The sequence below is a fragment of the Cricetulus griseus genome, chromosome 7 (assembly GCF_003668045.3).
Source record: "Cricetulus griseus strain 17A/GY chromosome 7, alternate assembly CriGri-PICRH-1.0, whole genome shotgun sequence".
NCBI classification, from domain to species: Eukaryota; Metazoa; Chordata; class Mammalia; order Rodentia; family Cricetidae; genus Cricetulus; species Cricetulus griseus.
The window spans coordinates 68,715,787-68,741,104 of record NC_048600.1 but is presented as its reverse complement, the minus strand read 5'-3'; the positions used below and the strand labels follow the sequence as shown (position 1 = coordinate 68,741,104).

At 37.3% G+C, this 25,318-nt stretch overlaps 1 protein-coding gene across 8 annotated transcripts in view; it reads right to left on the bottom strand.

The window, feature by feature from the left end:
* Rapgef6 (Rap guanine nucleotide exchange factor 6) overlaps window positions 1-25,318 on the bottom strand; it is a 187,270-nt gene that overhangs the window by 148,633 nt on the left and 13,319 nt on the right. For 7 of the 8 annotated variants that reach the window (XM_035447727.1, XM_035447724.1, XM_035447722.1 and 4 more), the window contains exons 2-4: window positions 13,903-13,973; window positions 11,721-11,777; window positions 5,831-5,914 (exon numbers count right to left, since the gene is read on the bottom strand). In XM_035447727.1, coding sequence (XP_035303618.1) covers window positions 5,831-5,914; window positions 11,721-11,777; window positions 13,903-13,973 — 212 coding nt within the window. Of the gene's footprint in view, window positions 1-5,830; window positions 5,915-11,720; window positions 11,778-13,902; window positions 13,974-25,318 lie in introns of those variants that run through there. The other variant, XM_027427489.2, reaches the window with a different exon arrangement.

Sequence of the window (25,318 nt, the reverse complement as noted above, 5' to 3'; positions counted from 1 at the left end):
AGAGACACAGAGAACAGTGGATCCTTGCTGCTTTCTGTCAGCCAACCATGGTAGCTTACTGGAAAAAAACCCTAGGTTTCAGTAAAAGACCCTATCTCAAAAAACAGATGGTTCCTGAGGAATAAAACTAAGGGCAGTGTTCTGACTGCTACATGCACCACCCTTTCCAAATACACTTGAAGCAGAGCCTGATGTAGTGGTAACCACCTGCAATCCCAGAATTTGGGAAATTTAAGATGGAGATTAAGAGTTAAAAACCAGTCTGAGCTACATATTATGAAACAAACCAAACCAACCAAAACATAAAAATTAAAAATAAAAATAAATAAAAAACCAAAAACCACAAACACCCAGGGAAAGGGGATTTGAAGCTAAAAGACAGCCATACTTCTAAGATTTTAATGTTATTCAAATGAAATTCCTACTGTGTCTAGTGCTAATATTTTAGTAAGCTTTCAGCCCCTGCAACCACACATCCCAGATAAACAAAAGATCCCTATTTTGGTATCACTTACACTTTTGCAAAGAGTAGATTTTCAAATCCCATATTGCTTTTCATGCAACTTGACAACGTTTAAGAAGTGTTCAGATGGAACTTTGTAAATCAGTATTTTAAAACTTATAAAGTTGTTCCCCAAATTTAAATTGTTTTTGTTTCTACTTTGAAGAACATCATTTATTCTTTAAGTCTGTGTTTTTCTCACTTAATAATTAATAGTAAAAGATCCAAGAATCACGAAATAATATGGCCAGACATTGGTGGTACACACGTTTAATCCCAGTGCTAGGGAGGTAGAGACAGGCAGATCTCAGTGAGTTCAAGGCCAGCATGATCTACAGATCGAGTTCCAGGACAGGCTCCATAGCAATACAGAAAAACCCTGTCTTGAAAAACCAAACCAAATCAAAAATCATGAAACAATAAACTTCCAACTTCCATCTCAACTGATCTAGTTCATGCCTACATAGGCCAATAAAAAGTTATGGGCTTTTCCATAATACTTGGATTTTGAATCCTGATTAACCTGTCTCTATTCATACTTACATGAACTCTTTTACTTAATTTCAAAATTTATTTTCTTTGTGTGTGTGTGTGTGTGTGTGTGTGTGTGTGTGTGTGTGTGTGTGTGTGTGTGTGTGTGTCTGCGCGCGCGCTTTGCTTGTATGTATGTCCGTATGCCATGTGTATGCCTGGTGCCTGCAAAGGTTAGAAGAGTGTGTAGGGTCTCCTAGAGCTAGAGTTGGTTGTGAGCTGACGTGTGGGTGAGAATCAAACCTGGGTTGCTGGAAAGGCAGCCAGTGTTCCTAAATGCTGAGCTACCTCTCCTGTCCCCAAATTAAGTCCTTTTAAATTACACTATCTTTTAAAAGAAGAAAGCCACTTGTTACTCTTGCTATTTATTTCTTGTGGCTCTTATCCATACTTCCAAGGATCCTACCAATGTTGAAAAGGGGTATTTCTAGGAAATGAAATTTGAAGTAACACATCTAATGCATTCTGGTTTTTATATATAACTTTATTGATTTTTTTCCTTTGATCGTTTACCTCATAAACAGATGGCCACAATTATTGATCTAAATAGTTACTAATTTTGAATGGTCAGGGACTCCAACAAACAGAATTGGAAGGTAACAAGGAAGTCTGGGACAAGATTGTAGATGAGCACCTTTCAGAACAGGTATAGAACTTAAAGATATCAGTGTCCATGGAGATCTTGAAAGGACATCTGCTGAGAAGGCTGTTATTGTATTCTACAGTATGTATATGCACATGTGTATATGTATGCAGGCTAGAGGTGGACATTAGCTATCTTGCTCTATCATTTTACACCTTATTTTCTGAAATAGTGTCTCTCATCAAACCTAGAGCTCAGTGTTTTGGCAGGACTGGCTGGCCAAAAAGTCCTAGAATACTGTCTCTTTCCACCCTCTCTATTCCATACTACTACCACCCTACCATCCTAAGATTTTGAATGTACATCTGGACATCTGGCTTTTATATGTTTCCTAGGCATCCAAACTCAGGTCCTAGGGCTTGGGTAGAAAGCACTTTATGTGCTGAACCATTATTCAGTCCCAGAGAAGATTCTTAATGATTGAGAAGGCAAAAAGAGGACATCCATCAGTCTCTTTACCTAGCATCTACAATGCTCATGCAGTTGGTGGGACTATAAACACTATGAGTATTTAGCTTTTCAGAAGTAGGAACAATATTGAGTTCCAAATACAGTTGCATTCTTCAAGGGGGCAAGACAACTACTAGAGCCAGGTTATTTACAATGGATCTTTTCTGTCATGGAGGACAGGTTATTTGTCCTCACTGAATAGACATTCTGGATTCCACTAGTATTATCATTCATTAGCTTACAAAGTTCATTTCCCATCTGGCACTGCAGATTGCATTATCTTCAATAAAGAAACTCTTTTTTTTTTTTCTTTTTTGGCAACAGAGGTGTAACAATGCTTCTGTTTTCTCCGATATTCTCAGTGCTTTATCTAATAACTTATTGCTTGCTTCTTTTAATGCCTCTATCAGGAAAACACAATCAGAGACTTCTCCCTGGCCACTGAACCAATAGGTTGCAAAGAGATGTTACTCTATTGTCACAAGTGATCCCAATGACCAAGGAGAAATTAGGTTGTAGTACACAATAGGGGATAGAGGAAATCTTTTGTGTGCCTTACAGTACATTCATGTCCAGAACTTTAACAATTAAAAACAAACAAACAACAACAAAGACCAAAAAAGGCAAGATAATCAAGAATACTTTGCAATAAGGTTCTGTTCCCACTGTCAGCTAAAGAACAAGTTTCAGCTGAAAGCAGGAATTCTAAACGACTGGTAAAAGGATGATGAGAACTATACCTATGACCAATTATAGAAACAGACTCTAGTAACTTTTCACATGTTTGCTTATCATGTCTATAATTGTACATGTTATTTTCTCCCCCATTCTCTTTCCTATACTTATTTTATATACAAGGTATTGGGAATGAATCTTATAAAGTAAGCTTTAGCCAATAAAGTATCTAGAGACATTACATTGGAATATATAGTTGATATAGTTAGAAATGATTAATCGGACTATGTACCTCTTCATTTGGGTCAGAGTTTAGAACTGTACTTTTTCAAAGGATCACTGTATTTTATTGGGCAAAAAAGTTGTTTGGTTGTTGAATGGAAATCCAATGTATTTAGAAGCATTCATGCAAGTTCAACTGCCAGTTAACTTTGTATTCACCTACTTCCTTAACTCTAAATGGATTGGCTCTCTGCTTCTAATTGAACCTTCACAGTTCTACTCTGTGATAAAAATTGTAGATTCTTTCAGTGTTCTATATTTCCAGGGAGCAAAGCTACAGTTTTGTCTGCAGAAGGGGCCAGGGGGTACCCAAGAAAGAAGGTCTTTGCTCTGTACGGGTTGGGGCAGGGCACTGGACCCTTTCACTGACTGTGGGCCAGTCTGCATCTGGAGGAAGAGAGGAGACTTGGGAATTTCCCCTGCAAATCACTTTTTCTCAGTTGGTTCGGTCAGTTCCCAGACGGTATGAACCAACTTTGGCAAGGGCACTCTAAAGTTCTTTTGAATTGGGTTGCAACTAAAATTTTCTAGTAAAGTCTAGATTCTAGTCATAGGGAGAAGACCCATTCAGGTTTGTTTTTAACTTGGGATCTCACCCTCAGCTGGGGCTGGGTGAATTCTTTTTTATCCTTAATAGTATCAAAGTTCTTTAATAGGTAGCATCTTTAAGTTAAACTGTCCCATAGAGAACCTGGTTGTATTTCTGTGGACAGGGACACTACCACCCTTCCTCTTACACTATGGAGGGGTCATATTCTTTCAGTATCAATGATCAAACCCAACTGCTACTACATCAACACAAGCCAAAATTTATGTGATGCTTATTTTGTGTGAACTATCATTTTATGTACTTTTCTTTCCAGTAATTAATTTTAACAAGTGTCCAAATAACCTTTAACAATTTCTTCACACAAAAAAAATCTGCTACCCATATTCTTTAACATAAAAATTAAATAATCTAGTATAACTAATCATGTTTGCTGTGTTTTTGGTGGCTATCTCCAACATAACTATATTTTTCTAAACACTCATACTCCCATGAATTATTTTTAAAATTCAAACTTCACTGCCTAGATTGCAAACTAATAGCCAGTTATTAGCTACCAACAGGTTTTTTTTTCCACAATAAATTTTTACTATTTAAAAACTACAGGAGGATTTGAAGAAATACTCGAAAGAAAATACTAATCCTAAAAACAATCACAAACAGAGGTTTCAGACTCAAAAGGTAAATTCACTATCTTGAGTTTCACAAACACAAGGAAGGCAATAGCAGAAAAAAATTAAATAACCAAGAATCAACAAATTTTCTCTGTAAAAAGTTCACGTTTTATTCTTCTGATGAAAAAGCACAGACTTCATTTAACCAATGGCCAACAATGTAAAATGGCATATAAACTGAGAGATCCTGGGCCCTGGTATTTAAGTTTAATACATTTAACATTACTAAACTAATTTAGCTGTGACCTCATGTCCCACTTTAAAAGTTTTCTTGGAACAATGAAATGGTTCTGCAGGTAAAGGTGCTTGCTTGCAGTCAAGCAGAGGACCTGACTTCTGTCTCTGGAAACCATGTGACAGAAGGAGAGAACCAACTCTTTGAGGTTGTCCTCCAATCTCCCCACACGTGCACCATGGCAAACCATGAGAGTAACAGACAGACACAGACACAGACACAGACACAGACACAGACACAGACACACACACACACACACACACACACACACACACACAGGGCTTGTTGAGAAGAAGGGTTTGGTGGGAAGGGAACAGAATCAAAATACAAATAAATTGTGAAAAAAATTAAAGGAATGTTCAAAAACCAAAAAGTGGTGGCGAATGCTTTTAATCCCAGCACTCAGGAGGCAGAGGCAGGTAGATCTCTGTGAGTTTGAGACCAGCCTGGTCTACAGAGAGAGTTTTAGGTCAGCTAGGGCTACACAGTGAAACCCTGTCTTGAAAAACAAAACAAAAAAAATATGAAGATTATTAATAACTACTTTAACTAGCCAGAACTGCTCTTTCTACAAGAGACTTATTAAACCAGTCTATTTTATCACACCCAGTCTATCAAACCACTTCTACTATTATACCCATTTCTGAGTATAGGCAGGGGTGGGCCGAAGTCCTATCCCAAAGGATATGACAGACTCTGAAGACACCCTATGAAAGGCCTCACCCTCCCTGGGGAGCAGAAAGGGTATGGGACAGATAGGCTGTTGGGGCGGGGGGGGGGGGGGAGGTAGGGGAAGCACAGGAAACTGGGATTGATATGCAAAATAATCTTGTTTCTAATTTAAATAAAAAATAGAGAGAAAGAAAGAAAAAGTTTTAAAGTTAAAAACAAAAAGAATTGCTAGGCAGAAAAAATAACTTCAGCAATCTGGCTCTAGAGTATAAGTTCTTGCAGACTTTTGAGAGCTTTGAGCAGCAACTTGCTAATGCCTCATGAAACACTTGCCAAGGATTATTATCATTGTCTTACAGAAAACTATAATTTGTTCTGAATCATATAACTGAGTAAGGTTCAAATAGAAAGGGGAAAATTGTATTGTCAGAAGTATAAGTATTAAATGTCTGCCAAAAATGTCCAATGGTAACAACAGAAGAATATACTTTTATAATGAACTCTGCCTAGGTAGATGCAAATATCCTAGAAATATGGCTGAGGCTATAGTACAAGTTCATGGATACATAATTAAGACAGAACCACAAAACAAAACCAAACAGTACCAATGGAAACTTACCTGCAAGGAGGAAGGACCATAGAGTCTTTTACAAGTACAGATCCAGAAAGCAGGATATACCAACATCTGGCAATAGTTTCTGAACTGTTTAAATACATAAGAAAAAGAGTAAACAAATAAAAATGTGTACATATGTGTTGAATCAGTATGGATACAAAGCACAGAATACTTCTGATAATTCTGCAAATCATTAAAAATTAAGAAACAATATTGGGAAAGCTGCATGTTGCCTAACATTTTACACAGCACAGGTTGACACAGGGAAAAGGCAGTTAATTCTCAACACACACACACAGAAAGGGAGGGGGGATTTCACACAGCTAGTAAACAGAAAACACAACTAACACATTAAATATATTTTAAGAAAATTCTCAGAAATTAACCCAACTTAGAGGATGATGAAAATATTGCCTAATCATTGTTTAATGATCCTGAAAATCAAAATCAGCTCTCCTCTAAAATACAGTACTATACTGCAAAGGGCAAAATGGCATTTGATCCTGCAGTTCCACAATTTTATCATTCCACATAACACAATTTCAGGAGTTCATTTTACGAATTGTTCATCTATTTTCTAATTGTCCTCTTTTCTGTGTGTGATGGGCAATCGTTACAAAGTATGGTCATATAGGAGATACATATGAATGTACATACTGGATAGTAATGTAGACCACACACATCATAAAGAAAACACAAATATTTATGAAAGGTAAGACAGAAAACATTCAGCAATAGAGATGGGGTTAAGCTGAAGAACAAGACCAACACTGTTATCATTAACTTTAGGCCCAGGAAAAAGCTGATCAAAAGTATGCAAAGTTAGCAGTTGTTAACCATAAAGGAGGGATACTGTCCCTAGGGAATATTTATCAACCAATGCAAGTTTTTAAGACAACCTATTTTTAGAAATATTCCACTGAAAATTAGAAAACATATTCTTATGCACAAATGTGACTTCCCAGAAGATTTAGGGAAGACTGAAAGTCATCAGGTGTTCAGAGAGTCAACTTGTGGGAAACAAAATACTACCACTGTAAACAAAGCCCATTTATTTACAAGTAATTACACCTGCAGAAAATTTAAAATTTCATATAATGTTCACAGTCAAAGCTCCAAGTCCAGTAGAGTTTAAGTGAAAAGTAATTCCATTTTGAAGCCACTAAAAGAGTTGGAGGTTTAGCTCAGTTTCAGTCTAGCATGTTTGAGGCCCAATGTTCCATTTCTAGCATACCAGAGAATGTGAGAATGAAAGTGTATGTGTGCAAGAGAAAGAGACAGAAAGTGAGGATACTTTTTTTTTTAAATACAATTCAACAACTTTTACCAAATGCTGTAATATTTTTAGATCTCTCCTACTTAGCACTCATTTGCTGGGAATTGTCAAATGTTATACTTAACAGTAAAAATGTAAATACTGCAGATACTCGTTAAATCTCCCACACCTTTAATAAGCAAGAACAAGAATAAAAACACGTAAGTCTTCTGAACTCTGAAAGATATCTTTCATTCTGTTCTCTTAGGATTTCCTAGGACACTGCTTCCTTTACAGACATTTAAAATGGTAGACAGCTTCTCTCATAGATTTGTCCTGCCTGTGGGTCCAGATATGGCTCAGTTATACCTCCTATTATCAAACCATTCTTTTCTTTTCCTTATTTAAAAATTCCCAACTTTAAATTATAGATCATCACATCATACTGGTCAGTGTCCTCTGATGTAATCAGTTAGACACTAAAGGTCAATCCTTCCATTTCTTGTCAAATTCTTGGCTGATACAAATCCTTTGTAACAATACCATTAGGTTTTATATGACACTGATATTCATCCTTCTCAATGTCTTGTTCTCTCTCATCCCTCCCTCCCTCCCTCTTTTGAGACAGAATTTCTCTGTGTAATAGCCCTAGTTGCCCTTGAACTCAGAGACCCAACTGCCTCTGCCTCCTGAGTGCTGGGATTAAAGACGAGCACCACCACTGTCTGGCATTTCTTGATCACATTAAGGATTTTTATTTAATACCACTTTTTTTGAAACAGGGTCTTGTTCTGTAAGTCCAAGCTGGACCTTTCTTCATAGGTCAGGCTGGTCTCAAATTCACAGCAATCTTATACCCTCACCCTCCCACTGCTGAGATTCTCCATGTGAGCCACCATGCCCAGAGGATTAGAGATCTTATCTTCTACTTTAAATGAGTTTCCAGATCATTTTCTGGAATATTTGCTACAGCACAAGCTATCAGATCATTAATCTAGAGTTCAAGATTCCAATGTCATTATCTTTCTTCTTTGCAACTGTTTGTTACCTTACTGTCATCTATCTATCCCATAATGACGTTAGCATCATCTTCTCTTCCTCTTTCTTCTGCACCTACCACAAATTCAAAGTTGCACTACCATTATCCCTCCTTTTCAAAAATTCCCTCAATTCTCTTTACTCATTTTATTTTTAGTGATCTGAGGCTTCCCAAAAATCCCTAAAGAGGCAATCAAAAGAAAACTTCCACTAATTACCACATGAGCCACTCAGCATTGTCACTCAGCATTCTTTGCATCTTCTGCCCACCACAATGCAAAGAGAACAAACCATACACTTAAGCATAATAGGAGTAGATGGGCAGAGCTTCTACTTTTCATGCAGCATCTGGCATTCAGCCAAAAATTACTAAGACTGGTGAAAACAAAACCAAACCAAATTAAAAACAGAAAATAACAAACCCATTATATTTAGTAAGCTCAAGAAGGAAAAGACGAGGTAGAATACTTACCTAAGCACTGAATCTATGAAAAATCAAAACACACACATCCCAGGAATTCAAACACTGGAATTTTATTTAGGACTAGAAAGAGTAGAAAACAAGAATTTATAAACCAAAAGGTCAGTCAGTAGAAAACAAAATAATGAGGGAAAAAAAGGATGGAAAATGGACTAAAATGAGACAAAAATGAAAGAAAGTAGAAAGGAAATCAGTAAAGAAGCCAATCAGGGAAAAATACTGGCTAAGAAGGTTTTAAAATTTATCAAAGATAGCAACTCAAAGAATAAATACAGTTCTACAAATCCTTAACAAAGGAATCTTTAAAAAAAAATCACATTTAAAGGACACTAGACTCAACTTCTGAGGGAAAAAATTTTCAGAAGTTTTATGAGAAAATAATGTCGCTCACAAAACAGAAGCAGCAACAACTGACTTTTTAACATAAATGTCCAGAACATGATAATCAATGTCTAAGAAGTACTACATGGGGAAAAAGACTACATACATTTCAAAACAACAACAAAACCTGCCAGTTTAGAATTATATATGCAGCAAAAGCCTTTCCTTTAAAAGCAAAGCGAAAACAACACTACAGTAAAGAATTAAAAAAAAAAAAACAGCAAATAAATGGAAGATTGAAAGATGGTATTTCTAAAGATGTCAATTATGTCTGATTTAATGCTATCCTAACCCAAAGGCCACAGCTGTCCTACAAGTTTTTATGTATGTGGAAACTGATGGATGGGTTGATTCTCCAATGTATACAGAAAAAGTGAAAAAAGTATTGTATTAATAGCTGCTAGGTCATCCAGACATCACAAAAACAAATTATCCATTTGTGAATTATAAAACCAAAGCTTTCAAAAATTTCAATTTTAGAGGATATGTAACCTTGGAACAGTACTAAACTTTTTGGAGGAAAACTAGTAGTAGCATGAGCTAATGACATACATACATACATACATACATACATACATACATACATATCTCAAATATATATATAGTATAAAAATGAGTCAAGATGGGGAAATTACAAAATTCATTATCATTAAAAGTATTTTCCAAATGACTGATACAAAATCACATGAAAGGAAAAACAACTTGTTATAAGTACTTTAGTCAGGTATGTTGGTGCACATGTTTAATCCCAGAGAGGCAGGCAGCCAGGCAGGGACTATATAGAGTTCCAGGACAGCAGGGCTACAAAGAGAGATCCTGTTTCAAAAACAAAACATCATCAACAACAAAAAACATACTTTAATCCCTGCATTCAGGAGGCAGAGGCTGACGACTACTGTGAATCTGAGGCCAGCCTGGTCTACAGGTGAGTTCCAAACTAGCCACTGATATACAGTGAGACCCTGTTTCAACACTCTACCCCCCAAAACTCCTCATGAAGAAAGTAAAAACCAAACCAAACAAAAACAAAACAATAGTTTTCAATTAAATAAAGTATAGAAAATCTCAGATCCTTAAGTTGTAATTAATCTGTAAGAAACTTAAACAGTTTTGATATTGCACCAAATAAAAATACATAAATTATTTTAAAATGCTGCTAAAATACTCATTTTCTAAACTTTTCTCTATATCAAGTGAGATTTCCTTCATTAACACACACAGTAGACTGAATAAAAATCTACCTAATGTCAACCAGATGTTAGTACAAAATTACACTCTTGTTTTATAACTGTTTGCTATAATGAATATAGCTGTTATATAGAATTAATTTATTTTAAAATATGATTAAATCAAGGAAAATAAGAATTCAATTACATTCTGCAACAACGACATTTTTTTTTATTGTGGGCTTATCAAGCTTATTTTGGGAAACAAAACTCACAAAGTTTTAAAGAAAAACAGAACATGATCTTTACAATCTTGAAACAGATAGACATTTGTAAAATTTTTAAAGCAGATATAAAAAGAACTAATCATGGCTGGAGAGATAGCTCAGGGCTTAAGAATACATATTACCCTTTGTAGAGCATCTATGTTGGGCAGGTCACAACCACTTATAAATCCAACCCCAAGAGATTTGACCCCTTTTGGCATCAGTATATATTCTTTAAAAGATGTGGAAAAGACAAAATCATAGCAGGAAAAGTATTTGCAGTAAGCACATCTGTCAAACATTTTGATTAAAAAGCCATACAAAACTCCCAAGTCAATATAAATAAGGCAATGCAATAGAAAAATAGTTAAGAACTTAAGAATTCATTATAAGTTAGCCAAACAACTTGAAAACACAAGAACAATTCATCATCATCAGTAAACAGAACATTCTTTAATAAAACCACAGTGAGATAACAAAGTGATGAGCAGAACATCTAAAACTGAAGCAAGCACACAAAACAAGCTACATAGTATAAATGGAGTTCTAAAGATGGGTGTTGTGGTGATGCCTTTAGTTCTAGCAATCAGGCGGCAGAGGACAGCCTGGATACAAAGAGAAATCCTGTCTTGAAAAAACAAAACAAAATAAAAAATAAAATAAAACAAAACAAAACAAAAAGATGGGTTACTGGGACTTACTACACAGCTCATGGTCAACAACACTGACACAACTATAGTAGGAAGCTAACTGACAATCCTAATATCTATATGCAAAATTCTAGTAATTCTACTCCTTGGAAGATGTTTAAGTGGAATTAGTAAGTAAGGGTTAACAAAAGGTGTCAGCAAAATGCCCACAGGGAGCTTATTTTTCACTTTCATAACAGTAAAAATCTGGAAGCAACCCCAATCAATATACAGGGGAGCAGTATATAAACCAACAAACGCTCTATCTACAGCAGTGCAAGAGAACAAAGGTGGAATTTTAAAGAATCCTGGACTGACGTCTGCTACATAACAACCTGATCAAAAGATTCTATCAATAAGAGGTTGAAAAAAGAGGTAAAATTAATCGACAATGATAGTCACAATTATAATTACCATTCCAAAACAGTGCTGAGTAGAGCTTTCTAGAAAGCCAGTCTCTTTAGCAACAGTGGTTACATTTGTGTACATTTGATGCACTAGATCATTTCCTATGTTTTGTATTGTACTTCAGTTTATGATTATCAAATGAATTTTAATGTGCAAAGTCAAGATTTAAACACAAGTCGTTAATCTAAGGTAATAATGAAAATACTTACCAAAAAAGCATCTGATTGCCATTGTATCTCTCATAGCGTGCTCTTGCAGACATTAACCTAATGAAAAGAGTAAAAACCTAAGGCTTTATCTTACATTTTGTTTCAAAAACTGTTGGATTAATACAAAATTATTAGAATTATAACTAAATTTTTACTAAGCTTGGAAATATATGTGATACAGTCACATTTTTTAATAAAAGCAATAGATAATATTTTGGTTAATCTTCAAGTATTTTACCTTTCTTTTGATTTTTAAAAAGTAATGTAAGCCAGTCATAGTGGCCATATGCCTGCAACCCTAGCCCTCCAGGCAGAGGAAGATGGATTGAGGCAGAGGCTTATGAAGACTGGCACAAATTTGAGATCCACCAGAGCAATATATTAAGATTTTATACCCAAAGTATAAACAAAATTACAAAACCAATCAATAAAGCAATAGATATTAAGTAGCATGGATTTAGTATTCTTATGTACATTATAAAGCCTGTGAATCCACACTAAATAACTTTATTATGATAAAATATACAGTTGAATGGTTCATTTTCACATCTTGTGAAAAACAATTACTAGCAACACACACACACACACACACACACACACACACAGAGAGAGAGAGAGAGAGAGAGAGATCTGCTAAGTATATAGATTTGTTACATTTTTAAGAGTCTTTAAAAATAAAATACATCTTAATATGACTGTTCTAATTTTCAGCTTTTATTTCATTCTTCCTGATTTACTCACAAATACCAATACCTGAGTTGCATTATACAGAAAACAGAAAGTAATAAAAAGTAGATTATATAGAATCTTAGACACTGAGAAAAATCAGTTAGCTACATGGGTCATGCAAAGAAAGGTTGAAGGAAAGTACACAAAAATCCTAACAATTAATGCTTTACAGTACTCTATAAAGTGTTTACAATATTAACCACATGATCTCAGATACACAGATCTGACTCTTTTTTTTTTTTCTTTCTTTTTTTTGAGACAAGTTTCTCTGTGTCCCAGAACTTGCAATGTAGACCAGGCTGGCCTTGAACTCAGAGATCTGCCTGCTTCTGACTCCCAAGTGTTAGGATTAAAGTTGTGCACCACTATGGCCTGACAAGGTCTGACTATCTTAAAGAGGAAGCAGACATTCATAAAGTATATGGATCTTGCCTGGCTAATATATTGTGCCCATCTTCAGCATCTGGCACAACTAATAGGAGAATCTTCAAAAAGATTTGAGTTCTGTGCTGATTAGTATATGTCAACTTGATACAAACCTAGACATAATCAGGGAGAATCTAACAGGATTTGCCTCTATCTGACTTGCCTGTACGCAAGTCTATGAGGCATTTCTTTTTGATTTAATGATTAATGTGGAAAGTTCCAAATCACTGTGGTCAGTACTATTTGTGGGCAAGTGGCCCTGTGTTGTATAAAAAAGCAAACCAAGCAAACCCTGGGGAACAAGCAAGTAAACAGTGTTCTTCCATGGCCTCTGCTTCAGTTCCTGCTTCAGGTTCCTGCTATGGCTTCCCTCAATTATGGACTGTGATGGGAAACTGCAAGCTATGTAAATCCTTTCCTCCCAAGTTGCTTCTGATAATGGTCTTTATCACAGCAACAGGAAGAAAACTAGGACAATTCCACTATTTGACATATATTGAATGCATACTTCTTTGCTTTAGTTATTCTCATGTAACCTTAAAACACTGTAACAAAGTTATCAACCCATTTTATGAGACAAAACTGAAGCTTTTATGATGAAGAATTAAGATGTTATGACTAAGAAAAATAAGAAACAGAAATTTTTATGCTTAGCCCTACAAAAGTTCCAAAGTCATTTGGCCCCTGAGACTACTTTATTCTACCTCTCCTTTCATTCTGCACCAGAAGACAAAGTCCTCTTTCTTGTCTTGTCTCTGTTCAGAGGCCTCTTCTCAAAACCTACTTCCTAAGAGAGGCCTTCAGTAATCATGGAAATATTAGCAACTACTAGGTGACTTCAGATCATCACATTCTATCATACTCACAGTACTTACCATTTCAACATAGGATACATAGTTTTTAATGTGCTTTCAAACTCTAGGACACTAGCAATCTAAGTATTTCAAATGCTTAAATAGGGTGACATAATAAGTACCTGGTAAACAAATAAGTATACAGCACAGAATGGTAAGTCAGTTACACTTACCTAAGCTGATGCTCCCTGAGATTTGATAGTATTTCCATTCCATGGAGGTAAGAATAAATAGTATTTAAGTCCTGTGGAACAGAAAAGTTTTCAAATTACTTTTCAAATATACATTCTAGAATATGACCCTCCCCAATCTCTTTTTAAGCACCCAAACATTTAAGACAGAGCTCTGTTAACCTTAGAAGAGCCACAAAATCTTCTGAATTACACATTTTTAAACAGTAAGGAGGAAGCTGGGTGGTGGTGGCACACACCTTTAATCCCAGCACTCAGGAGGCAGAGGCAAGTGAATCTCTGTGACTTTGAGGCCAGCCTGGTCTACAAATTGAGTTTCAGGGCATCCAGGACTATAAAGAGAAATCCTGTCTCAAAAACAAAACAAAAAGCAAGTAGGCACTCCATCCAGGAACTCTTCTTCTACATGAGCATGGCAGACACTCAAAAACATAAGCCAAAAACTCATTACTTCTTATCTAAGTATACTAACTCATTTTTTCATTTCTAGACAGATATGACCTTTTTTAGTATCCACTAAATATAATATTTGAAATGTTATCACACAGGCTACTTAGTCTTAGTCTCACTTTGTTTTCAGTTTCTTCCAGATTAGTCCCAGTGTTTGTAGTTTACAAATCTTTAGGCATCCCATCTAACCCTTCTGAAAGATCCTTTTTACAAACAACAACAACAAAAAAACCTATTTTACTTTTAATCATGTATATAGGATGGTGGTGAGGGGTATGTTCATGTGATTGCAGGTGCCTAAAGAATCCAGAAAAATCTGACTCCTCTGGAATTGGAGCTACAGGTGGTTCATAGTGGGTTCTGGGAACTCAACTTGGTTCCCATGCAAGAACAGGAAACAGTCTTAAACCACTGAGTCACCTCTTTCCAGCTCCATGGTTTTTCAAAGTCCCCTTAAAACATGATTTTGTAAAGACTGTTATAATTTCCTACTAAGCAAAAACATATCCAATGGACAACACTACTGCTCACTCTAAAAGCAGCAGGCAATCTTTGTTTAGCCCTCTGAAAACTAGTTATAAAACAAAAACACTAGAATGATAAAATATAATCTTGAACTATGAACTTTGGCAAACAAAAGTGAAAACTTCAAAGCAGTCCACATCCCACAACAGAAAGGGTAGTTTTGCTACTCATGTTATTTAAGATTATTGGTATATGGGTGATAATAAAAATCACACATTTAAATTCTCTATATAATATGTATTTCTTATTCTCTTGTAAGGAATGTCTTCTATCAGCATAGAATACTTCTAACTACTATCACACTGTGATATGTAACTTGCCAAATACCAATCAGTAACAAAGGAAAAAGAAACCAAGACAACTTATTAACTTGGTTTCCTATGTTAATAAGGCAACATGGGGACACTAAGAAGAGCAACGATAACCCTGAATACAAAGATCACAATTTCCAACTAACTATGGGGAATTGAACAAAATATAAATCCTGATAAATCCATATAAAAGTGACTAGTGAAAAAGATTTTTCAGTGTACAAAAGGGATAAGTAGATTAAAAGACGAAACTATGTCAAGTAAGAAAGTATTACAAAGATTTGGAAGATAGAGGATACAGCAAATTAAACTTCCAATAAAGCTACAAAGATATTTCTTATCCCATATGCTCTCCTGCAATAGACTACCAACTTACATCAAGAACTGGAATCTATTTCTTCTTCCTAACTGATTTAGGTTGTTCTATGATTTGTTTTGACCAGTACAGTGAAACAGGAGTGAGGTTACCTAACTTCAGACATGCAAGTACAGTAAGATTAAGAAGCCTATCAACGTTATTAAAAAGTACATGCTTGCTTCAGGTTGGGGAAGACCACCTGGATAACACCAAGCTACCAGATACGTGATATCATCTTAGTCCTGAAATGAATGGAACTAAGGGAATGACCCCAGTTCAAAGCTCTGTTAAGGCAAAAGAACTAACCTTACTTAAAATCTGCTGAATGGAGATAATACAGTCTTGGCAACAGCTTGACTCACAATGGATCCACCAAACCCACAGACCCACCTAATAAGATTTCTTCTTTCTTTGTTCTTGAACTTAGAGTTTATATACTTGGCAGTTAGAATACCCTCAAAAACGGCTCCAAGACCTCAGCAGTAAGCTGTGGCACAAACAAGCTGAATACAAACCTCTGAAATGTCCAACCCCCAGGAACAAGGTAGTAAACCAAAGACAAAATTTCTTCAAAAGGTGCATACGTGTGTGTGTGTGTGTGTGTGTGTTAAAACAAAGGACTAATGACACCAGGACACACTTACATAGAAAGGAGTTATGGTCCTTATCACACTGTATTCAATTTGTGTGGACCATTTCTAGCTCCCATCAAAAAAGTCATTACGGCCTGCATGAGGACTCTGCCCATGCGTGAAACCTCAGTGCCCATGTGAAGTCTTCCCTTTAAAAAGGTCCAGCCCCTGCCTCTTGGGTTGGCTGACAATCCAACCCCACCCCCCCTTCTCTTGTCAATAAACTCCATGTGGATTGTTCATTCTTTCTCTCCACCCATAGCTTCAGCAAAAGTCTAACAATTTGGTGCCCAATATGGGGAAGGTGGGAAGGCAAGGGGACCCTGACACGAGGATCAAAAACCCACACTCTGTCTCACCGGTTTGCTGGGACTCTGCATTCAACACCAAAACCTATTTGGTAAGGCTACCCCCTTTCAGTCAGCGTAAACGTCTCCCTGAACCTGAACGATTGACTGTTGAGCATCCAGCACCCTTCTAGTGTTCTTGGAGGCGGGGGAACACCCAACCACAATCTTCACGGTCATGGTGGACCCTTCGCCAACAATCACTCCTGGCTTACTTCCCACGGGTAGCCCCATCAGCTGTTTGCTCCCTTGGTGGCTAGCCACTGTGGGACTGTTGGGTTCTTCTGTTTTCTTTTCACTCTACGGGACAGCTGAGTCCCTATTCAGACTCAGGGTCTATCCGGCTGAAGCCCCTGGCACTTGCGAGCATTCGGAGAGGGGCTTCTGCTGTTTTCTTGACTTTTTTCACCCATGGGAAATAAACCAATGAAGGAGATAAGCCCATCCACTCCACTGGGATGTCCTCTAGAAAAATTAAAACCCTTACACTTAATGCCATTTGTTAAGGCATCCAGACTCACTTATCTCAGTACGAAAAAATGGCCAAGGTATTCCTTAGAGAACGAGTCTCACTGGCTCCCAAACGGGACTCTAGACCCCAAAGTTTTGCAGGATTTATCTAACTTCTGTCAGCAAACCAGAAGATGGAAGGAGTTACCCTATGTCCAGGCCTTTTTCTATCTTTCTGCTAAACACCCTCTCTCTCTCTGCCTCTTGTTAATAAACTCCATGTGGGTTGTTCATTCGTAGCTAGCTTCCTTTCTCTCCACCAAAGTCTAACAGTCACAAATTCAAATGCTAGAAAGGGGATGCTAATCATTTACAGAGTGTACTTGAAAGCTATTTGTTGGAGCCTGAAAGGAGAAGCAGTGAGAAAGACAGAAAACTAACTATCTAGGACAAGACAACACCTCAAATCACTAGCATTTGTTTCTGTAATCGTACCAACAAAGCACTGCAGAAATTATTCAGGGCATTAGAACAAAGACCAGGTAAGGACAAGGAATAAGAAATTTCATGTAAGCAAAAAAGCTGAAGTCATACAATGCAGCTAGCAACAAACCATATACACAATGGTGGTCCCATTATGATAAAAATGAAAACTGCCCATTGTCTAGTGTCCTTGTGGCTATAGCAATGTCATAGTGCAATGCATTACTCATGTGTCTGTTGTAACTCTTGTGTAAACAGAGCCTCCGTCCTGCCAACTGTATAGAAACAAAGCAAAAGTTATATAAAATAACCAGTACTTGATGATGATAATAAATGATTCAATCACTGGTTTAGATTGTTTCAGTATAACCTTTATATGGTGCTGTGTATGCTCAGGCATACATATTTGTACATTTGGAGGCCAAAGGACAAGTGTTGTTCCTTCTTCACTGTCTATTTACTTATTGGTAATATGGCCTCTCTCACTGGCCGGGGATTCACAAAGGCTGGCTGGTAACAAGAATCCTATACCATTATGCTTGATTTTTCCACATGAGTTCTAAGTATTAAACTCAGGTTCTCATGCTTGCAAGCAAGGCAAGCACTCTACTGACTAAATTCTCTTCCCAACCCCTTCATAGTTCTTTGAAAGTATACTTCTATTTACATTAAGAAAACAAAAAGTTCAAGGGCTGGGGATATAGCTCTGGGGTAACATGTCCGAATGGTATGCATAAAGTCCCAGGTTTCATCTCTAACACTGCCAAAATAAATTAAAATTCACTGTTAAATAGTATGTACCATGTTACATTGGCAGAAGCTTCACTAAGGTTTACTACATTTCTTGATTGCATTAAGATGCAACATCAAGTGATTGAGATATACTATGTTGGTTTGTGTGGGTACTTGCTATGATGTACATACAATCACAAAGTTGCCTAATGATGCTTTTCTCAAACCATATCCCCACTGTTAACTAAAGCAAGACTCTGAGTGAAGGTGGGTGGTAGGGTCACTTGAAACAAATGAGTTCTCATGCACTCTTCAAATAATTGAAACCTACAACATTTATTGTAGATATAGTCTATGGGCCTTTGATTTGAGTCTATTATATGAAATAATTAAATTCATAAACAGTTCATGATTTAGGGGAGAATAATGCTGTTTGGCAATGCTGGGGTTCAGATTCCTTATAAATACCAGACAAGTACGCTACCAAACATGATACATAGTTAGTGGCTATACTGAACATTCATTTCTCATTAACAGCTGGGACCTGCCCTTCTTTCTTAGTGTACAATGCTGTGCTACAAAACATGCTGCTTCCTCAATAGCCATCTCCAAAATTCTCCCATCCAAGTACTAAACAGGCCCGACCCTGCTTAGCTTCCAAGATCAGACTACATCGGGCACATTCAGGGTGGTATGGCTGTAGACCCATCTCCCAAATTCTAGTAGGATTGTGTAGATACTCAGAACATTAACTAATACTTAAAAACCTCAGTCAGAAATGGCTAGTTGGGGGATCAACGGAAACCTGTTAATGTAGAATTTTCTTAAGAGATACATGGAATATAATGGAGTCACCAAAACAATCAGTGAGCCATGTCCCAACTAGACATCTTTTGCCACCAAATGAAACTTCTAGAGCCAGGAATGGGTTACATCTAATTGAGTGAGCTGTTGGCTAAAGGGGCCCTATGGAAACCCCAAACAACTCAGGTGATTTCCAGGGCTATTGGTTCCTTCTCCACTAACTGATGTTAAGGTCCTGTTGTTGAAGATAACAATTATCTCATTGAATATGGAGAAGTTGTGCTGGTGCCTAACTAGAGCCTTCACCCCTACTGACTAATATTTATGGTACTGAAAGGTACTGGGCACCTGCATACTACTAGAGGAGAAAGCTAAATATCAAGCCAGCTACCAACCCCAAATCTACAATAGTGATCTGCCTGCATGATATGCTGGTGCAATAGAGGCACAAATGTTGTGGGAGTAACCAACCATTATTTGATTGGATTTAAGGCCCACTCTACAAGATGGGACTCATTTCTAACACTGTTCAGGTGACCAAGAACCTGAGATGAGGGAACATGGGCCTAGGGAAAAACCAAATACTACTGCTCTGCTAAAGGAACATAGCAATAAAATGACTCCCAGTAATATTCTGCTATATCCACAGATCAGTGTCTCATTCAACCATTATCAGAGAAGCTTCCTCTTGTAGTAGACGAGAACTAATACAAAGACCCACAACTGGACAATGTGAAGAAAGAGATTTTGAAACACTCAGTTTTTAATGAGGTATCTTTATCAAATCTCTCCTCTCAGGGCTCAAGGAACTAAATGGAACAGGAGATGGAAAAAGAGCCCAAAGGGATGGATCACACCAAGAAAACAGGGTCTTCTAGACAACAGGACTGACACACATATGAACTCAGAATATGGAAGCATGCACAAGGCCTGCACAGGTTCAAGCCAGAGGGGTCCCAGTGCTGAGAGTGGGAAGTGGACATGAGTCCCCAACCCTAACAAGAATGTATCTCCACTTACAAAGAAAAAATAGTCTTAATGGGTAGATAAATGTAAGGAAAGAACCCATGCCCAGCGTAGACAGCTAATACAAAATGAACTCAATGCTATCTTTGTAGATTTTTCTTGGTTTTCATATTGCTTTGTTTGGGCATTTAAAAAAAAAATCCTGTCTTTTGCTTTTATGTTATAGTTTTCAGTTCTGTTTTTGTATGTATGTTTTGTGCCCACACACCCCCTTTAAAAAATTCTGGCTTATTTTTTTGTTTGTTTTCTAAAGAGAAAGAAGGCATGGTATTAGGTAGGTGGGGAGGTAGGGAGGATCTGGGAGGAGACAAGGAAGGAGAAATTGTGATCAGAATATATTGTCTGAAAACAATTTATTTACTACTAAAAACCTCTGAGAGGCCTAAAGAAAATTTACATAAATTCTGAAATTAGTTAATTCCTTGTAAATTGTTATTTTCATATGTACATGATATGTATGTGTCTGTGTGAGGTCACATATGTGGTTAGAGGACATCAAGTGTCAGTCCTTACCTTTCACCTTGTAAAACTGGTGAATTACAGTAAATAATTATCCCAAACTTTCATTAGCCTAAATATTTACTCAGCCTCTTTTACTTAGGAAACAAGTACATGCCAGAAAACTTAACCATGAGGATATCCCAGGATGAATCCTAAGGTTAAAACAGATTCTGCACACTGCAAAGCTCTTGCTCAATGTGATATTATTATACAGAATCATCTTCAAATCACTTGGAAGGTAGGTTAACAATGTGTTTAACACCCAGACACTCAAAGAAAAAGTACCCAATACTACATTTAATCAAAGGAAGAAAGATCCCTATAATAAAAATCATTCAGCACCCAAGAGGATACATAGAAACGAAAAGACCTCCTGTGTTCACAGACTGGAATATCAATATTGTAAAAATGTTCAGACTACCCAAACCAATTTACAAATTCAATACTGCCTCTATTAAAATAACAAAGGCAGTCTTCATAACACTAAAAAAACACAATTCTCAAGTCACATGGAATTATAAAACACAAAGAGCCAAACACAGCAGGAAGTATACTCAAGTTCAAAATATACTACAAAGCTAAAATTAAAATAGATGAGGCAGAGCAAGACTACATAAGTACCTCCCATAACCATCTGATTAACTACTCACATGACAAACAATTTTCAGAAGAGTTAAGAGAGTTGGGTTTGACACCACAGAGCCAGTGCTTTACATTCTTTTGTTTTAAGACAGACTTCCTACATAGCTAAGGCTCTAACAAAATGCTCTTGGCCTGAGCCTCCTGGACACTAGGATTACAGGCACATGCCAACATCCTCAAATACTATCTGCTTTAAGTGCAAAAAATTAAAAAGATGTACTGAAGAAGGCAGGAAGCAAAGAGTTATTTATATTACCTTTCTACAGCAAGGAGAGAGATGCCTCCTGCTTAGAGTACAGATTAAGCCTAGGTCTTATCCTTGATACTCAGTTCCAGGCCTGCCATGGTGAAACCCAGTGTTGGGCAAAGTCACATGACCTCTGCCAGCAAGTCACTATGCATTACAACTATATTTATATCATGAGGCTGACTACCTCCTTCGGCCTCAGACAGTAGAGGGAGGATGAGATCCCACTTGGTAGGGAGCAGAGTGTGAAAGCTAGCCGAGGGCTCTTTGTCCTAGCGTTTTATGCCGGGCCCAAGGTGAGACCAAGCAACTATAGAAACTGAATGTCCTATATGCAGACTAGAATTCACATATGGAGCCTTGATCTGGCTCCAACAACAGAGAGATATTTGTGCATGGGTAGAACAATCTTCAGTTCCAGCCTGCATTGTTTCCAGCCTGGGCTGGATCCAAGGCACATCTGATCTGCTAAAGGTAGTACAGTCCCTTGAAGCTGTGAGAGACTTAGGTATGAACCAGCTCAGCATCAGCTTTGGAAGCTAAGGCACTGTCTCTGCCACCCATTCCCCAACCTCAGGCAACACTAGTATTGCCAAGTCAGTATTAACTGACAGGGCTCTTAAACTGCCAAAGTGCCAGACAGGTCCATGCATTAGCAAAACAGACATGTCCTTCATTACCATAAGCTATGAATCTCGGTGCACTAAAAATTGTTAAACCTCTGAATGTAAGAGTTAAATACAGGCACGGCTCAGCTTAGAGTCAGCCAGATGGCCCAGGACCACACCTTCCTTAACACTATCCCAACACAGTGTGGTATAAGACTCCATTCATGGGGATAAGGTAGTGAGCACAAGACTATGTGCTAGAACTTGGTACTAGGCTGATCATATTTTTTTTTTTTTTTCTGAGACAGGGTTTATCTATATAGCCTTGGTGTCTTGGCTTGCTCTGTAGACCAGGCTGGCCTCAAACTCTCAGAGATCTATCTGCCTCTGCTTTCTGGGTACTTAGATTAAAAGCATGTGTCACCATTACCTGGTGGCTAATCAGATCTTAAATGCGTAAAGCCAAATACTAGTTGCATCCTAATGGCCTGCCTGTGGATAAAGTCTCCGAACAGTCCCAGTACCAGCAGAAGACAGACAAAGTGTATATGGTTTTTATTACTACCATATCACCTATGACTGGCTGCAGTCATCTTGATCCAGTAGTCCACCTCAGCAACAGGCAGCTCATAGCACTGTGACCCTGGGCCATAGGATCCTATGTGTTGTGCTGGTTTTAGTAGTCTGTGGACTCAAAGTACTACACAGCTTACAAGAACTGGTAGCTACTGGTATGACATAAGAGCCTAACGATCAAAGATCTATTCAAAGTGATTCTTCCCCAAAAAAGGTTGAATCCTGCATTGCCATATAAAACAGACCCCAGAAAGAAACTTGGAGCTATGCATGAGGCAACCGGGCCTACAGGACCCCAGGCAGAAGATTGCTATTACAGACAACACATTCTAGGTGTTTCCTTAGTTCTTTCCAAATGACACATACTCAGTCTGAGAAAAACCTAGGCTTAGATTGTGCTCAAGTACCAAAGTGGGACAATATGGTAGCAGTTTCCCACCAAATGTGGACCTATGCTCTACTCAGTGCTGACACAGTGAGAGTGACAACAGGCTCACAGAAAGCCAGGCTCAAGCTACACTATATTAGGATGATTAGGATACCTCAACACCCAAAGAATGGCACCAACATTCAATGGCACATGCCACAAAGCATCAATATATTTCGAGAAAACAGGATTTTACTTCAGTTCAAGTGTCAGAAATCTCAGAGAACTTAAAACACCAGTTTGTTAAAGAAACTCAATGAGATTGAAGAAATGAAACAAAAAATATTTTAGTAATTTTAGCAGAAACTTAAAGGTAGAAGCAAACACAAAATCAAACAGAATTCTTGAACTGAAAAAAAAAAACACTCAAAAGAATTTAAAACACCAAAAAAAAAAAAAAAAGAATTTAAAACTAGCAGAAAGCATTAATAGCATAACAGATGAAATAGAAGAAAAAAACTAGTAATCTTGTAACTAGCTACTGGAAAGTATATGATGAAGGGTTGGCTGAAGAGATGGCTCAGCAAATCAAAGTGCTTGTTGCTCTTACAGATGTTTGGTTCCCAGCACCCACATCATGTGGCTCACAACTGCCTGTTAACTCAAGCCCTAGGGGACCTGAAACACTCTTCTAACCTCCTTGGGTACCTGCACAAATGTGCTTACACACACACACATGCACACGCACACGCACACAATCTGCGAAAAAATACATGGAGCAAAAAAATTTAGAAAACTTATGAACACTTTGTGATGGTAAGGAAAATAACTAATATTCAAAGTTACAGGGTCTCAAGAAGAACTTAATGCCAAAGAAGTAGAAAGGATGTTGAGTGACATAGTATCAGAAATGTCTCAAATCTGTGTTAGGATATAAACATCCATATATACTAAAAGGTAACCAGTTATATCTATCCCCCAAGATATCTCTTTAGTCAAGCTCTTAAAATAAAAGATAAGAAGATTTTAGGGGCTGGAGAGATGGTTTAGCTGTTAAAGAGTATTGGCTGCTCTTGCGGAGGACCGAGTTTAGTTACTAGCACCCACAATGCAGCTCACAACCATCTGTAACTTTGGTTCTAGAGGCATCTGATGTCCTCTTCTGGCCTCTGCAGGCACACATGTAGTGCAAGTGTAGATATACATGAAGGCAAAACACATGTGTACATATAAAATATTTAAAAGATTCTAAAGGCTATATGTGAAAATACACCAATAACACTATAACTATCCTAATTTGCATGACAGCAGACTTAGCAAGAACCTAAAAGGTAGGAAGAAGTGTCATGAAATTTTCACATCAAAGAAAGAACACGGTTAATCAAGAACACTGTGTCCAGGGCCAGGGATATGTTAAATAGTTGCCTGTTGCCCAGCCTGATAACTGGAATTCCATCCCCAGAATCCACATTATGGAAAGAGAGACAACTCTGTCAGGTGGTCCTGACTCCACAGGTTCAAGGTGGCATGCATGTTCTACCCTCCCCCTATACACCCAAAATAAATAAATATATGTAAGTGTTTAAAAAGAGAATACTGCACCCAATCATGGAGATAACAACATCCCAAGACAAGCAAAAGCAAAGAAGAGACTGTATCTCCACCAGATCCATCTTAAATGGTGAAGGGAAGTTCTTCAAATTAAAAGAGATTGACCAGTATAAGAAAACACAGAAAAATATAAAACTGACTAGTAAGAGTACTTAGACAAATCCAGATGCTCTAATATTGTTAAAAATGGTACATAAACTACATATATCTTTAGCATAGTCTTACCCTTGTTTAGATTAAAATAATTGTTCTTGTTCCTTTGCTTTTGTTATCTTTTAACAAAAGATTTATTTATTTAGTTTATGTAGATGAGTGCTCAAACCGCATGTACACCTTTATGCCAGAAGCAGAGGACATCAGATCCCACTACAGATGTTTTTCAGGCACCATCTAGTCCCTGGGAATTGAACTCAAGACCTCTGGAAGAGCAGCCAGTGCTCTTAACACCTGAATCATCTCTTCAGCACCCTTTTGTTTATGTCTTTATGACCACATTAAGTTTCTATAATGTCAAAATAGTTACAATCATAAGATGTTTGTGTCATAGAAACCATAAGACAAAAAAAAATCTATATCACATGAACCAAAAATAATAAGCACAGACTCAAACCACAATACTAGAGCCAAGCAATAAAGCACTAAATCATCAAGAAAGACAAGAAAGAAAGGGACAAAGAAAAAAAAAAGGCACAACAAAGCTAGACATTACAAAATGGCTATAGTACAGC